The sequence below is a fragment of the Epinephelus fuscoguttatus genome, linkage group LG18 (genome assembly GCF_011397635.1).
Source record: "Epinephelus fuscoguttatus linkage group LG18, E.fuscoguttatus.final_Chr_v1".
NCBI lineage: Eukaryota > Metazoa > Chordata > Actinopteri > Perciformes > Serranidae > Epinephelus > Epinephelus fuscoguttatus.
Genome location: NC_064769.1, coordinates 4573742 through 4589379, shown reverse-complemented (window position 1 = coordinate 4589379; position 15638 = coordinate 4573742). Strand labels below are relative to the sequence as shown.

The window sequence follows — 15638 nt, the reverse complement described above, 5'->3', positions numbered from 1 at the left end:
TTATTCACTGAGTGCTGATCCCTTCTTATTTATTTATTTATTTACTTATTTATTTATTTATTTTTTTTTAGAGCACAAACTTCTTGTGTTTATTTGAATTCAGAACTAGCCCAGCTAGTGACTGCTGTGAACAGGGCAGCTGACAACAAGGGAAAGACCATGTGACCGCTTGGAAAGACAGCTGACAGGAGGAAAAGACCCCAATGGTGCTGGCATGGGTTAGCAACCCATGGTAGCAGTGGTGAGGCCTAGCAGCCTTACTACAACCAAAAATTAGCTACAGCCAACTTAGGAAAAATACCCCAAGAGTCAGCGAGAGCAGGGGTGGAAGATGACTCACAGGTGGATTACACGGTAACAGACATTGGAACGGACACGACTATGACTTGGATCTGTGACTCAGTGAAGGATAGGGGCACGGACCTATCCACCAGTGCTAGAATTAGCAGCAGTCAGGGCAAGGTGAGCGCATCTGTAGAGGATAAAAGTAGCACAGTTGAGAACAAGATGCTTCAGGTTTGTCCTTGCGGCTGGCAGAAAGTAACATCAGTGAGAGGCCTCAGAACTCATCAGGGAAAGAAGAAGTGTGTGGCAAAGAAAGGGCAGAGTAGCGCATTGATCAGTACTTCCTAAGAAGTCAGTCGAGTCAGTCGGATGAAGTCCAGCGGCAGGTAGAAAACCACAGTTCGCAGGATATCAGTAACGCTGCCACTGAGGAGGAGGGGGTAGTAAGAGAAGATGCAGGTGACACTGAGGCCAGTATGCTAGCCAGAGAGAGAACCATGGAGCAAAAGGTTAGAGTTAGATGGCCTAGAGCAAATGACAGTAAAGAATGGGAGATAGTTAATAGAGATTTGTCAGTAATCTTGAGTAGGCTTAGAGGAAATGCAATGGAAAGGTTAGAAAAGATGGGAGATATAATGTATTCATATGGTGTAGAGAGGTTTGGGGTGCATGAGAGAAAGAGGAGTGAGAGGGTACAGTCAGGTAAATCTAGGCGGCAAAGAGAAATAGAGAAGTTAGTCAAGGAAAGAAGACAGTTAAGAAAGCAGTGGGAAAAGGCTACAGAAGAAGAAAGGGAGGGAATTAATGTGTTGAAAGCGGAGTTGAGAAGCAGGCTAGCAGTTCTTAAAAGGGCAGAGCATCTCAGGAAAAAGAGGAGGAAGAAGGAACATGTAAGGACAGGTTTTTTCAGGGACCCTTTAAAGTTTGTTAAAGGATTGTTCAGCCAGGAAAAGGGAGGGCAGCTCAAAGCAGAAAGGCTAGAGGTTGAAGAAAATTTGAGAAATACATATTCAGATTTAGAGAAGAATAGGAAAGTAGGTTTCACTGATATCCCTCCATTAGGAGGGATAGAGCATGAGATGGATGTCAGGCCACCTAGGTGGAAGGAAGTTCAGGAGGTGGTCAGGCGTGCAAAGGCTTCTTCGGCCCCAGGGCCTAATGGAGTCCCCTACCGGGTTTATAAAAGTGCGCCTGATACCCTTAAATTTTTGTGGAAACAGCTAAGAATAGTTTGGGAAAAACAAATTATACCAAGAGCATGGCGTAGGGCAGGGGGTGTCCTCATTCCTAAGGAGAAGGAGTCTGTGGACCTTAGCCAGTTCCGGATGATTTCTCTCTTGAATGTGGAGGGGAAGATTTTCTTTAGTGTAGTAGCGCAGAGACTAGCTAGTTACTTAGAAAGGAATAGCTTAATAGATACCATGGTGCAGAAGGCAGGAATACCAGGTTTTTCAGGGTGTTTAGAGCATACTAGCATGATCTGGCACCAGATTCAGGCAGCGAAGATTAACAAAAGGGACCTACACGTAGTATTTTTAGATCTTGCAAATGCATTTGGTTCAGTTCCGCACAGCCTCATTTGGAGTGCGTTTGACTACTTCAGAGTGCCACAGGTAGTTGTTAACTTAGTGAAAGCATACTTTCAGGATATTAGGTTGTGTCTAAGTACAGCAGGTTTCACAACAGGTTGGCAGAGGCTAGAAATAGGCATCATGGCAGGGTGTACAATTTCTCCGTTAGCATTTACTATGGCAATGGAAGTAATCATCAGGGCTTCTAAGTGGGTGGTAGGTGGGGAGAGATGGCAGAATGGGTTGCATCTTCCACCAGTTAGGGCTTACATGGATGACATGACACTGGTGACCACAACAATGCCATGTACAAAGAGGCTACTAGAGAAGGTAAATAAGAACCTCAAGTGGGCCAGCATGAAAATCAAGCCTAGTAAATCTAGAAGCATCTCGATATGTAGAGGGAAATTAAGTGATAGGAAGTTTGTCATAGATGACGAGGACATCCCAACAATTAGGGAAAAGTCAGTAAAGAGCTTAGGTAGGTTGTACAATGTAGAGTTGAATGATAAGGAACAGGTGGTGAAATTTAGAAAAGATGTGGCTGAAGGATTGGATAGAATAGATAAATCAGAACTTCCAGGAAAGTTGAAGTTGTGGTGTTTGCAATTTGGGCTATATCCTAGGTTAATATGGCCACTGTCAATTTATGAAATTCCAATAACTGTTGTGGAGAGAATTGAAAGGTTGGTTAGCTCCTACATTAGGAAGTGGTTGGGCGCTCCTAGATGCCTAAATAGTGTTGCATTGTATGGAAAAGGGATACTTCAGCTGCCAGTAACTAGTTTAACAGAGGAATTTAAATGTACCAAGGTCAGGACAGAGCTCTTGTTAGCTGGGAGTAAGGATGTGGTAGTTAGGAGTGTGGTTCCAAATCCAACCAAGGGGAGGAAGTGGAACCCAAGATCGGCAGTTCAGGAGGCAGAGGCAGCTCTTAGACATGCAGAGATTGTAGGTAATGTTCAGTTTGGCCGGGGAGGCCTGGGGCTTCGATCAGGTAAACCGGTATGGAATACAGCAGGCCTCAAAGATAAAAGAAAGCTGGTTGTAGAACAGATACGCAGACAGGAAGAGATAGTAAGGGGTGCAAAGGTAGTGGCCCAGGCTAAACAGGGACAGTGGTTGAATTGGGAAAGTGTAGAGAAGAGGAAGCTTAGTTGGAGGGACCTGTGGAGTATGGAGGAGAATCGTATTAGATTCCTGATAGGGGCTACATACGATGTCTTACCAACCCCCCAGAACCTAAAACTGTGGGTAAATGAGGACCCGTCATGCCCATTGTGTTCACGCATCGCAACTTTAAAGCATATTTTGTCAGGTTGCAAAGTTAGCTTGTCACAAGGCCGATATACATGGCGACATAATCAGGTGTTGAAATGTTTAGCTGCAGGCATTGAAGGGAAACGAAGACAGGTGAATTCAGAAGGTGTTAAGGATAGGAGTTTAGTAATTCAGTTTGTCCGTGAGGGAGAGAAATACAGAAGGGATAAGTTAGTGAGGAGGCAAAGGTGTGGCCGCCTAGAAGGTGCTTGTGATTGGGAAATGCAAGTAGATTTAGGGGGAAAGCTTGTTGTTCCTCAGGAAATAGTCTGTACCAGGCAGAGGCCTGACTTAGTGTTGTGGTCAGTGAGTCAACAGATAGTTTATTTCATCGAGCTGACAGTTCCTTGGGAAGACTCAGTGGAAGAAGCATATGAAAGAAAAAAGCTTAGATATGCAGACTTAGGAGCAGAAGCTGAGCAGCGAGGATGGAAGACTAGGATTTGTCCAGTGGAAGTGGGGTGTAGGGGATTCATAGCAAGATCAACTGTCTCACTCCTGGGGGAACTCGGAGTGCGGGGACAGAGTTTGAGGAAGACAGTGAGGGAAATGTCAGATGAAGCAATTAAATGCAGCCAGTTTATCTATTACAGAAGAAATAATGTCAGCTGGGGGCCAGCAGGGGGAACTACTAAGCAGGGCACATAACTCCTTGAGATCAGGTGGAGAGATCCACTTCCTGTCAGGAGAAATCCAGGAAGAGGAAGTATTTAAGTGTGGGAGTGGCCTATTGGAATCCATTTTGTTTGAGGCCATGCGGCAAGGTGAGTGTGCTTGCTGATCCTGTAAGTCCAGTTAGCTCCTTTAACTTTAGCTTATATTGTAGTTATGCTATGTAGTGTGTGAAATAGAGTATGGTGAATGTGACAGGAAAGCTAGTATCAGCATTGCTTCTGCCTGGAGCTCGCATGTATGGAGCCTGGGTTTGGTTGAAGATGGCAGTGCTGTTTGGGCTGAGAAAGCCATGTGTATGTAAGGAGGAAATCCAGGAAGAGGAAGGTTATTTAAGTGTGGGAGTGGCCTATCTGAATCCATTTTGTTTGAGACCATGCTGCAAAGTGAGTGTGTTTGCTGATCCTGTGAGTTCATTTATCTCCTTTAACTTTAGCTTACATTGTAGTTATGCTATGTAGCGTGTGAAATAGAGTATGGTGAATGTGCTAGTAAAGGTAGTATCAGCATTGCTTCTGCCTGGAGCTCGCATAAACGGAGCCTGGGTTTGGTTGAAGGTGGCAGTGCTGTTCTGTTTGGGCTGAGATCACTGTCTAGCCTCCTGGAGGTGTCATTGTTGTGAGGGCTCGTCTTGGGGAGGTAGACTGTACAGCCTAACCCGGCGGGGGAGTGTGATAGCCTAACAAGGCTTCCCTCCCTGGGTCTACCTCCTCTGTGGTAATATAGGTAAGGTAAAGGAGGTTGTTCGGTTAGTGTGGGGAGCAGTGAGACCTGGCATTAGGGGAGTGTCTCTGGGACGCCAGAGATCACTGTCTAGCCTCCTGGAGGTGTCGTGGGACCAACTAGACGAAACACCGGTGAAAGGAGGTTCCCACCCGATGACCCCAAAGACATGTTAGTTATCACTGCTCATTGGTCTGTATAGTTAAGCCTTGCCATAATAGTTTGTCGTAGGGCTTAGGAGGTTATTCACTGAGTGCTGATCCCTTCTTATTTATTTATTTATTTACTTATTTATTTATTTTTTTTTTTTTTAGAGCACAAACTTCTTGTGTTTATTTGAATTACCAGGGTCTCAGGCCTTAATTAGCTTGTTAGGGTTATGGCTCGTTCAGTGTCACCACTATGAAAGGCCAGGTGATGCTAATTTCAAAGCTTTATTTGTTCCAACAATCAGCAACCATGGGCTCCTCCAAACAGCTACCTAGCACTTTATATACCAAAATAACTGATGCCCACAAAGCAGTGTTTACAGGTATCTGTTTCCTCAGTTTGTAACATGATTAAGAAATGGCAGTAAACAGGAACTGTGGAGGTCAAGTTGAGGTCTGGAAGACTAAGAAAACTTCCTTAGAGAGCTGCTCATTGGTTTGCTAGAAAGGCAAATTAAAAAACCCCGTTTGACTGCAACCAACCTGCAGGAAGATTTAGCAGACTCTGGAGTGGTGCTGCACTGTTCTGCTGTGTAGCAACACCTGCACAAATATGAGCTTTATGGAAGAGTCATAAAAGAAAACCTTTCCTGTGTCCTCACCACAAAATTCAGCATCAGAAGTTTGCAAAGGAACACCTAAAGAAGCCTGATGCTTTTTGGAAACAAGTCCTGTGGACTGATGAGGTTAAAATATAACTTTTTGAATGCAATGAGCAAAGGTATTTTTGGAGAAAAAAGTTGCAGAATTCCATAAAAAGAACACCTGTCCAACTGTTAAACACAGGGTGGATCGATAATGATTTGGGCTTGTGTTGCAGCCAGTGGCATGGGGAACACTTCACAGGTAGAGGGAAGAATGGATTCATTAAATTCCAGCAAATTCTGGAAGCAAACGTCACACCACCTGTAAAAAAGCTAAAGATGAAGAGAGGATGGCTTCTACAACAGCACAATGATCCTAAACACACCTGGACATTCATAATGGACTACCTCAAGAGGCACAAGCTAAAAGGTTTTGCCGTGACTCTCACAGTCCCTTGACCTAAACATCATTGAAAATCTGTGGATAGATCTTAAAAGAGCAGTGCATGCAGGACAGCCCATGAATCTCACAGAACTAGAAGAATGGGTGAAAATTCCCTAAACTTGCCAAAGGGGAGTGCTAAGTACTGACTATGCAGGGTGCCCAAACTTGTGCTTCAGGCTCTTTTCCTTTTTGTTATTTTGAAACTGTAAATGATTGAAATTATATGGAAGCATATTGCTGCCACACCAGGAAAAAAAAATAATGGGTCAGTATTATGTTATAACATGAAAAGTTTTTCACATTATTGCATTATATTTTCACATTATACCAACATATTTTCACGTTAAAACTAAAATAACTTAAATTGTAAAAATGCGAAAAGTTTCAATTTGCAAAACACAGATAACATGAAACTATATCATTATAACGTGAAATTTTTCATGTTCTTACGATATAAGCCATCATGTTTTAACTACATAAAATAAATATAAATACAGTACAGGCCAAAAGTTTGGACACACCTTCTCATTCAATGCGTTTTCTTTATTTTCATGACTATTTACATTGTAGATTCTCACTGAAGGCATCAAAACTATGAATGAACACATGTGGAGTTATGTACTTAACAAAAAAATGATGGCCACTCCTTTTTCTTTAGTTAGCTGATTGGTTCTTGCCATAATATGAATTTTAACAGTTGTCCAATAGGGCTGTCGGCTGTGTATTAACCTGACTTCTGCACAACACAACTGATGGTCCCAACCCCATTGATAAAGCAAGAAATTCCACTAATTAACCCTGATAAGGCACACCTGTGAAGTGGAAACCATTTCAGGTGACTACCTCTTGAAGCTCATTGAGAGAATGCCAAGAGTGTGCAAAGCAGTAATCAGAGCAAAGGGTGGCTATTTTGAAGAAACTAGAATATAAAACATGTTTTCAGTTATTTCACCTTTTTTTGTTAAGTACATAACTCCACATGTGTTCATTCATAGTTTTGATGCCTTCAGTGAGAATCTACAATGTAAATAGTCATGAAAATAAAGAAAACACATTGAATGAGAAGGTGTGTCCAAACTTTTGGCCTTTACTGTATTAAATTACATACATATCTTAATCAACTTGTCCTGCTGTTTTTATCTTTTAATAAATGAATATATAAAATACACAAAATATAAATATACATAATTCTTCCAGTATATACATTTGTGTACACCCACATACCCATAAGTGAATATCTACTCTTATATATACGTAATTTAATGTATTTAGTTACTTTTCACCACTGATTGACAGAGGAAGGGGTTAGAGGTAATGTGTAGGGGAGACCAGGGTTGGTTGTCACATGGGTTAGTTGTCACAGTTGTTTTTATAGCCATACTAGAGGGCGCTGTGACACTATGTTGATATCAAACAGTTGGCCTACACAACGTGAATTGGTCTCTCTGCCTGATGTTAAAGCTCTCTTAAGTACTAGGATGAATGATCAGTTGGTTCTTGTCATTGTGCGTAGGTATTCTAATATTTCTACATGTTACGGTATATATTTTGTGTTTTTTATTGTGTAGTTTGTTGTAGGTTACCTGTCATTTAAAAATCAAATACGTATTAAAATGTCAAAGGAAATAACTTTCAGCTTTTAGCAAGCAAGCTAAAGCTATGTGGTGGCTAGCTTAATATGTTTGTCAAGAGGTCGGTTGGGGTTGGTTGTAAAAGTTCAGAAAGACAGTCAGCATGGCAAACATGTTATACTCCATATTGACTAGGGTGTTTTTGAATACACACACACACACACACAATGCTGCTATAGTTGCTCGTTGTACTTAAACAGTTACATACTTCAACCCAGGCTGTTTGACATTTTAACAAAAGTTGATTGATTGATTGATTGATTCTTTATTTCGAACATATTTAAAAAAAGAAACTAAAAGAAAAGACACATAAAATAAATCATACGTGTTATAGTTTCTCAAAAAACAAAACCAATGTTCAAATCAATAAACAAAGTATGCTCGAAAAGGAGCAGGAGGAAGCCAAGCTTTTCAGTTCCCACCCCTTATTCACCGCTCCATCATTACATATTCAAAACAAAACAAAAATCCCAAATACAAACAAAGTCAACAGACTCCCTTTTAGTTTTAAAATTCCATATTCAAAACAAAACAAAAACAAAACAACAAAGTCAACAGACTAACAAAAGTTCCTGGTCATGCTGTGATGGAGACTAAACTATTCCAATCTCACCGTTTCATTTTATGTTACATTCATAATGAATTGCTATGAAACAATGACTTTAATAAAGGGTAGCTTTTTTCAGCACTGTAAATTCCTTCATTTTACTTCTTATAGAGAGGATAATACAAACAATCACCTGGTTCAAATTCGTGGTTTAAACACAAGAGGCATTAATTAGTACTATTATAGTGGTGTTATTCTTTTCAGTGCCTATTTGGTTTTTCTATCTTAAAAACCTAAAAAGTCACATGTTTTGTTTAATCTTTTTTTCCTGAAATCCCATTGATAACTAGAGGAACAACCAACCCCACACATTGTGACAACAGTCAGTGCCTTTGATGACTTTTTTTTTTAAGTTTTTATTTTCTATTTCATTGTATTTGATAGGGACAATGCAATTTATAGTTCCAGTACAGAGTATGGGACTGATGTGTTGTACAGAGAGTTTATAGCTATTGCTACGTTTCAACTCTTGTCCCTAGTTGGGCATGTTACAATATGCTGTAAAAAAAAAAAAAAAGAAAGAAAAAGGGATGCTTATTTGAGCCAAGGCCTAAGCTTTCTTTTAATGTAGGAGTGACTGTTGAAAGATGTTTTGATGATGAGCAATTCATGCAAGAGTAAAAAATGTGACAGCTAACCCCAGTCTCCCCTACATGGCAAATTAATTAATCTAACACTTTATAGTGTCTCCAGTTCAATGCCTGTTGTAGTGAGTATGAAAATAAACCCTAATAGTAGGCTAAATATAATACAGTTTAGACTTAAGTTATGCTTAAAATAAGTGGCCTCATTTCAACATAGGAGAATATAAGTGATGGAAATATTAGTGTGACACAGAGTTTTGCAGTGGGCTGGCTGTAAAGCTACCTTGGTTCTGTCTCTAGATGGGGCCCTCTACAAAACGTTACCGTGTGCGTGTAAATGCGCGCGTGCGTCAGCTCCAGTTCTCCAGGCTCGCTTGGTTTCAGCGCGAGGACAGAGAAGCTAGTTTGGGATCAACAGCCCCGAAGGACCTGCGCGGCTCTCGACGTCTCTGTCGGACTGCACGGGGTGAACTCGGTTCTGTTTCCCTCTTTAAACACGCGTCTACCCTGCTCCTTCATGTTTCACTCCTCCGCCACCTGGACAGTGCGCTTTATTCTCCCCGGGCCCGGCTGCTGAAGAAGAAGAAAAACAAGAATTACCAACAAGAAAACAACAACAACGAGACGAAAAGTTCCAACAGAAGACACCCAGCTCCTAAACTGGATAAAATTATCCTCGGCATTATTTTTGCTATCTGAAAAGTGACGCTATGAACTCCCTCCTCAAGAGATTGCTCTGGATGCTTTTCTTGTTTCCAAGTCTGAGATGTGACGGTAAGTCTCTTTCATACTGAACACTGCTCCAAGACACAATCGGATTAAAGTGAGAAGTGAGGCACTGCTCAACATGTAGTCCACTGAAATTGATTTGTGGACAAATTACTCCACATTCTGCATCACCTTTCTACATACTCAGCCGTGAAATTTGGAAGAGGGCTTTTGGCATTCCCGTGTTTCCTTTACGCGCCGAGATGGTAGATGGAGCCTTTTCTCCTGATTTATTTTTTTCTTGTCGTAGTTTAAGTTAAAAGTTCACACTTTGTTGAATCTATTGTCCTGTGTGGAGATCTCACATCCCATTTACAGAAACATGCTCAGGATTGTTTTTCACGAAGACTCCATCCCTCCTAACTGCGTCAGATACCCTCATCGTCCCAGTCACACATGATGTTAATAAAGGCTGCTCGCGTAATTTATGTCTTTAAAACATTTAGCTTACTTAAGAAGGTTTTGCTGTAATGTTTAATAGTATTGGCTTAGTTCTTTCACATTTAATCTCAATGTTGCAGATGTTGGTGGTGGGTTTCAGGAGAGGGGGGTGGTGGGGAGGAGGAGGAGGAGGTGTCTCTCCCCCTAAAAGAGTATGTGATCGCCTAAACCCTCTTTGTCCCCTTTCAGCTTGTTGACATGTGCTCCCTGCAGCCCCACGTCTTCATAGAAAAGGTGCCTGTGTTACACTCAAAAGGCCACTGTGTTGTTGTCATGTTAAGTGAATGCATAGCTTGAGGTAATCTCGCGTCTTTGTCAGTCATGCTAATTCATTTACTCTTCCTGCGGGGGGTGAGAGCTGTGGAGATTTCCTGTTTTCAGCTCGGGCTTTTGGGACTCACCATTTGGTATGAAGTGAAAGGGGCATGGAGGTGGGGCGCAGAGGACTTAATGATTATCACCTTTCCACTCTCCTTTCCCCTTATTGGCTCTGCAAGCTGCATTTCTTTATATAATGATCTCAGTGAGTACTGAAGAAGCAGTGCAGAGGGTCTCTTTACTTTTTAAAGAGACAAGGTTGTTCTTCTAAAAGAAAAGGGCAGCTCTTGTCCTTTTAGGGCAACTTATTTCATATTCATAAGTGAGTATTGTATCCATCATTTTGTGCATCCTTGTACTTACATCCCAGTGTAGGCATTTTCATATTTTAGACCAGCCACTGAAACTATAAGGCAGGGATAGGCAACCTGCGGCCCCGGAGCCACTTGCAGCTCTTTACCTCATCTCCAGTGGCTCCATTTGGCTTTGACATAAAAATCACATGGAGATGAATAACAGTTATTCATTTATCTATTTACATTTTAATTGACATTTATTATTGTTGTAGGCCGAAAGAAATGACCCTATTCTCCAGTGGTAAAAGTGCGTAGCCTATAAGATGAATACTAAAATGTACGTCTACGGCCTGGCGCCCTTTCCTCTAAATTGCGCCAAACCTTAATAGCAGTGGCCAGTCTTGAGTCCCCCTAACTAGCTATGGATTACAAATTCTAAAAAAAAGCAAGTCGTGGAGACAAATTACAAAATTTAGTAGTGTGTGGACAAATTCATTTGCTTTCACTGCCAACGCTGCAAAGTAAAAGTACCAAATAATAATAAATAGCTACTGCAGAGGAGCCAAAAACATATGAATGGATGCTGATTTAAACCTATTAGTAATGATGATGGGCTAATTTAGGCTATATATGCTGTGTTATCTTCATTATAAGGCTCAAATATGTTTTGTGGCTCCAGGCAGATTTTTTTAATATTATTTTGGGTCAAACATGGCTCTTTGTTCATAAAGGTTGCTGACCCCTGCTCTAAAGGATAGGCAATACGGTCAAGGAATGTTTTCGAATATTGGGAAACATTATTATTAATAAATTTCATATGTGCTTTAGAAAATGTTTTCACATGTGTGAATGTATGAAAATCACCCATGCCGGTATCTAGATTTATTTCCATTGTGATAAATGTGAAATTTACTAACATGCAAATCTCTATATCTCAATTCTTTACAATGAGAAATGTCATACAGTGCGGGTGTTTTAAAGGTGGTTTTCCTGTCTTTCAGGTCGCCATTGGCTTTCATTACTTTAGAAAAAAATAGGATGTAACATTCTTGAGTTGAGGTCATCCATAGCAGCAGACATCTTGCCTTCTTATATTGTTTAGAGTCCCTACATGATAGCTGTCATTGTGTAGTGACATTAGTTGAAATGACTGGATGCCTCGAAGGTATAAAATACACTCTCAAAAAATGTTAGGGCTCTGACACACAAAGATAATGTCATCAACAATCACATATGGGACTCTGTGAGTGGAAACAACTAGTGAATTAATTGTTTTCCAGTACAAAGAACATGTTGGAAAGACAAACTGCCCAGCATAAAGGAGAGCTCTACCATCTCTGTGATTACACTGACCAAAACTCTGCTGAGTATATTGAAATAGCAGCCCAGCTGCCTATCATTGTTCATTTAGCTAACAAGAAAAAAACAAAAACGCTGTTGTAGTTTCAAAACTCTGGGGTTTTAGTCTGGAAGGGTGGAAATGGAGACTTTAAAAAACAATGTCACAGACACCCATGTTTGCGTCCCAACTGACCCTTCGCTAAGTCCCGCCGCCGGATGTAGACTGGCTAATCATAACGTAGCATTGGGCCGGCTCAGACCAGGGTTCGACAGCAACACAGCTGTGCATCCATTCAGTCTAGTGAAGATTTCCTTCATTTTCAAGCTGGTTTTGTGGATTTGAAGCTAAATGTTGTGCCTGGGGCACGTCGTGTGTTAATGATACTCGTTACCTGGAGGGGTTGGAAAAAGATATACGTTTCTTCCCTGTTCCAAAACCACAATCAGACCCTGAAAAGTGTAGCGTTAGCTAGCTAGCTACTGAAGATATAGCCTACTGAATGTACACACATGCTGCTTTTGTGTTTTAATGATTATAACAGTGAAAAAAAGGCCGACCCTCCTGTGCAGGAACCAGTGAAGGGAAGCAGGAAAACTGCTGATATTCAACCAGCTGTGTGTCAACGCATTGTGCGCAGATGAACGTTGTTTGACTTCTTCCGCAGCCCCCCAACAGTCCAGCTGCCAGTCTGGGTGCTGGGAGCGGCACGGGGGTGAAGCTAAACACTGTTCATCTGCATACACTGCGATGCCACACAGCTGGTTCAACATCAGCAAAGTTTCCCTTTATATTCATTGTCTTCTGTGGCGATCAGGAGTGATGTGGTGGTGGTTCACTTTTACTCTGTGATCTGTAGGCTTTAGCTTCAATCTTTATTTTTTTACCTTGATTTTGTTGCTGTGCCAGTCTGACATCCTGAATATATCCTTCAAATGCATATTGTAGACCCTTCTGCCTGCTTCTGTCTGAAACCGCATTTTTGTTTTTCTAAAAATTTGAGAGTATTTCTCCAGGGAGTGCAGTTAGCAACAGTGGGAGTGGGAGCACCATGCCAGTCTAGCTCCGAAACCGAAAGTTTATTGGACCTAGCAACAGTAACAAAGGGGGGCGGGCCTTAGCCAAGGGTCAGTTGGCTCTTATCGGTCAGGATGTATCAAGCCAAAGCATTATAGCTAGGTCTATGTACCTATTGTGATTCTATCCTTATTGTGTGGTACTCCTTTTCTATTGCCATGGCTTCCTCCAGTGATGGATAATGCTCTTGGTATGGCTCTAATTTGTAGCCGTATTTGCTTTGCAGCAAGTCTCAATCTGTTTTCGTCCACCCTGACTACTTTATAAAGTGCTCCAGGGATCATGTTTTTCTGTAGGCTAGCATAGAAGTTAGCATCGCCCTAGTCCCCTTGTCAAAAGACTTTGGGATTTTTCCATTAGATTTTGAATTATTGCAGGTAATAAACTCTGTGGCAAACAGAAGTTTATGATACTTACACATTTTCTTAAGCAAGATAATCTACACATTAAAAAAAAAAACAGGAGTGCTAACATGCTAACTCATTTCCAGGTTTTTCACCTTGTCGTTGGACCAAGCAAGAAATCTCTGGTCTGAGTTCTTGCAATCTCCACAGTATTTTCTACAACTAAGCAACAAATCGTTGACAATCTGCTTCCTGTCTACACCGGTGCACGCATGACGTATGTGAACGATCACATGCTATATATTTTCAGGCGTGTTAGTGTGGACGATAATCACTTCTAAAACAGTGCTAAAATGCTTATAATAATAATAATACTAATAATAATAATAATAATAATGATAATACATTTTATTTGTAACACACTTTACATTATAAAATAATCTCAAAGTGCTAATTATATTTACAGAGGTAGTTTTCATTTTAGTGTGGAAGTGGCTTCTGTCAACTGACACATCTGCTACCAAAAAAAGTTTGGCCCCATTTATAAACCTACAGGTTTTTTTTTTGTGGTTTTTTTTTAACTTATACCCAATACATCTCATTGCAATATCACAAATGCTTTTAAGGGGAGAGTTTGAGAGTTTGAAATGTACGCACATCCCTATAGTGGCAGGCTTTCACTCTGCCTACAGCTGTAAACACTTTTACCTCTAGATACAGACACACGTAAAAACAAGTTTATTTCAAGTATACCTCAGGCTCACAACCCCCCCTCTTCAATCAGTGCATTTTAGTGACATCAGAGAAATGCCATTTTGTTGTGATAATCTGACTAAAACCAGACTTTTAAGATAGATGTTAACATATTAGTCTGGCTAAAATCATACTAAATTGAATCTCTCAAAGTCAGACCAACACACCCAGATAATGTTATTGGGAGTTGAATTACGCCTGCATGTATACAAACAGACCCAAACTGGCCTGGATGCTCTGCGCATGCTCCACAGTTTCCACCCCAGGCTTTGACCCAGAAGTCAAATAATCAGTCTAACAGAAGAAGAAGCCGGTAACAACAAGGCGAAATGAATATCTGAAGCCATGCATTTTTGGACGTACAAAATGCACAGAGCTGCAAAGTTGTCCACCATGGTACCAGTTTACCTCTATCTAACCGTAGCTAACTTGTTTATTGACTGTTTAGTCTTTGACCTAATAGATCAGCCAGAAAAAGGTCCAATAAGCTGAAAGGGGCATATTGCAACTTATTGTTGCGGAGTCAGACATACTTCGATCAATAAAACGATTTTCCTCCTGTGCTTGTATATTGGGACAAGGACAGCAGTCAAATAAAATGGACTAGTTGAGCTATAACAGTAGTTCAGCTTAACTGTGCATGTAAACGTACTGAATGATGTAGTGGTTTTCAGTGGGGATGGTTATAATGTGGCAAAGTTTTGAGTTTGCAGGGATATATCAAAAGCAGTGCAGCATCTTTCTGAATGATATTATGTTAAATTTCTATGAGATGTGATGAGGTTATTTTTATGTCTCCTCTGTGCTTTTATATATTTTAATACAGTTTTCTATTGTCAGGTGGTGTTTACACACGTTGCTGCAAACGGTGGTTGGCGTTCCTAGACGTTGCTTTATGCACCTGCACATGTGTCTGAACGCCTCTCTGTATGGCGACTACAACACATTACAGCAAAAGTTGAGCCAGGTTCAACTCTTTTGCTGGATGACTAGGGTTGCAATAGTATGAGATTTTCATGGTAGCAGCACTATACGATAACCATCCCAGAATACATGGGGGTTTCATTGTATCACGATATCACAGAATTTATATTGTCATCAGTCAGAATGACCCTTAAAGCAATGAAAATGGAAGGGTTATTATTATTACTATAATTGAAACTTGAAACCAATTTGTTATTGGAAGCATGTGTGAAAAGTCTCCCCTTTGAAAATGACTAAAGGGGAGATTATCCATCCAGCTGGATTTTTGTCAGTGTCATAGATAATGAAAATGTGCATGGTATGATCACCGTCAACTTTAATATCTCTGAACCGTTGTTTTGCCCATGCTTCTTGCAATGGCAACCCTCGCTGCACAGGTGACCTGGCTCTATTGTTATAATTTAAGGAGCCTGTGTTTCACACAGGGCTGAAGTCTCTGAGATCTTGCAATGTGGCAATTTTGCTAAAAGTAGGCTTAGCAAGATACACAACTTTCAAAAAGAAACTCAGGTTAGCCATATGCATTTTTTGCACAACCTTGGAACCAGACGAATCTGCGAGGCCATGTCTTATTTGCTCTTGCAATGCATCTGGTCCCCATCCTCTGCTTTGGATAGATTTTCAGCAACCTGGGATCTGATGGGCCACTCACAACTGTTAAGCTAATATGGGGCACGTTTGAGACGA

The 15638-nt window shown here is 40.9% G+C and overlaps 1 protein-coding gene across 2 annotated transcripts in view; it reads left to right on the top strand.

Annotated features, from left to right (window-relative positions):
- The first annotated feature begins 8746 nt into the window (after nucleotides 1-8746).
- The window catches only part of ror2 (receptor tyrosine kinase-like orphan receptor 2), a 91804-nt gene continuing 84912 nt past the window's right edge, over nucleotides 8747-15638 (top strand). Inside the window, exon 1 of one of the 2 annotated variants that reach the window (XM_049604009.1) lies at nucleotides 8747-9405. In XM_049604009.1, the coding sequence (XP_049459966.1) occupies nucleotides 9342-9405 (64 nt within the window). In that variant the 5' untranslated portion in view covers nucleotides 8747-9341. The remainder of the gene's footprint in view (nucleotides 9406-15638) is intronic. The other variant, XM_049604008.1, reaches the window with a different exon arrangement.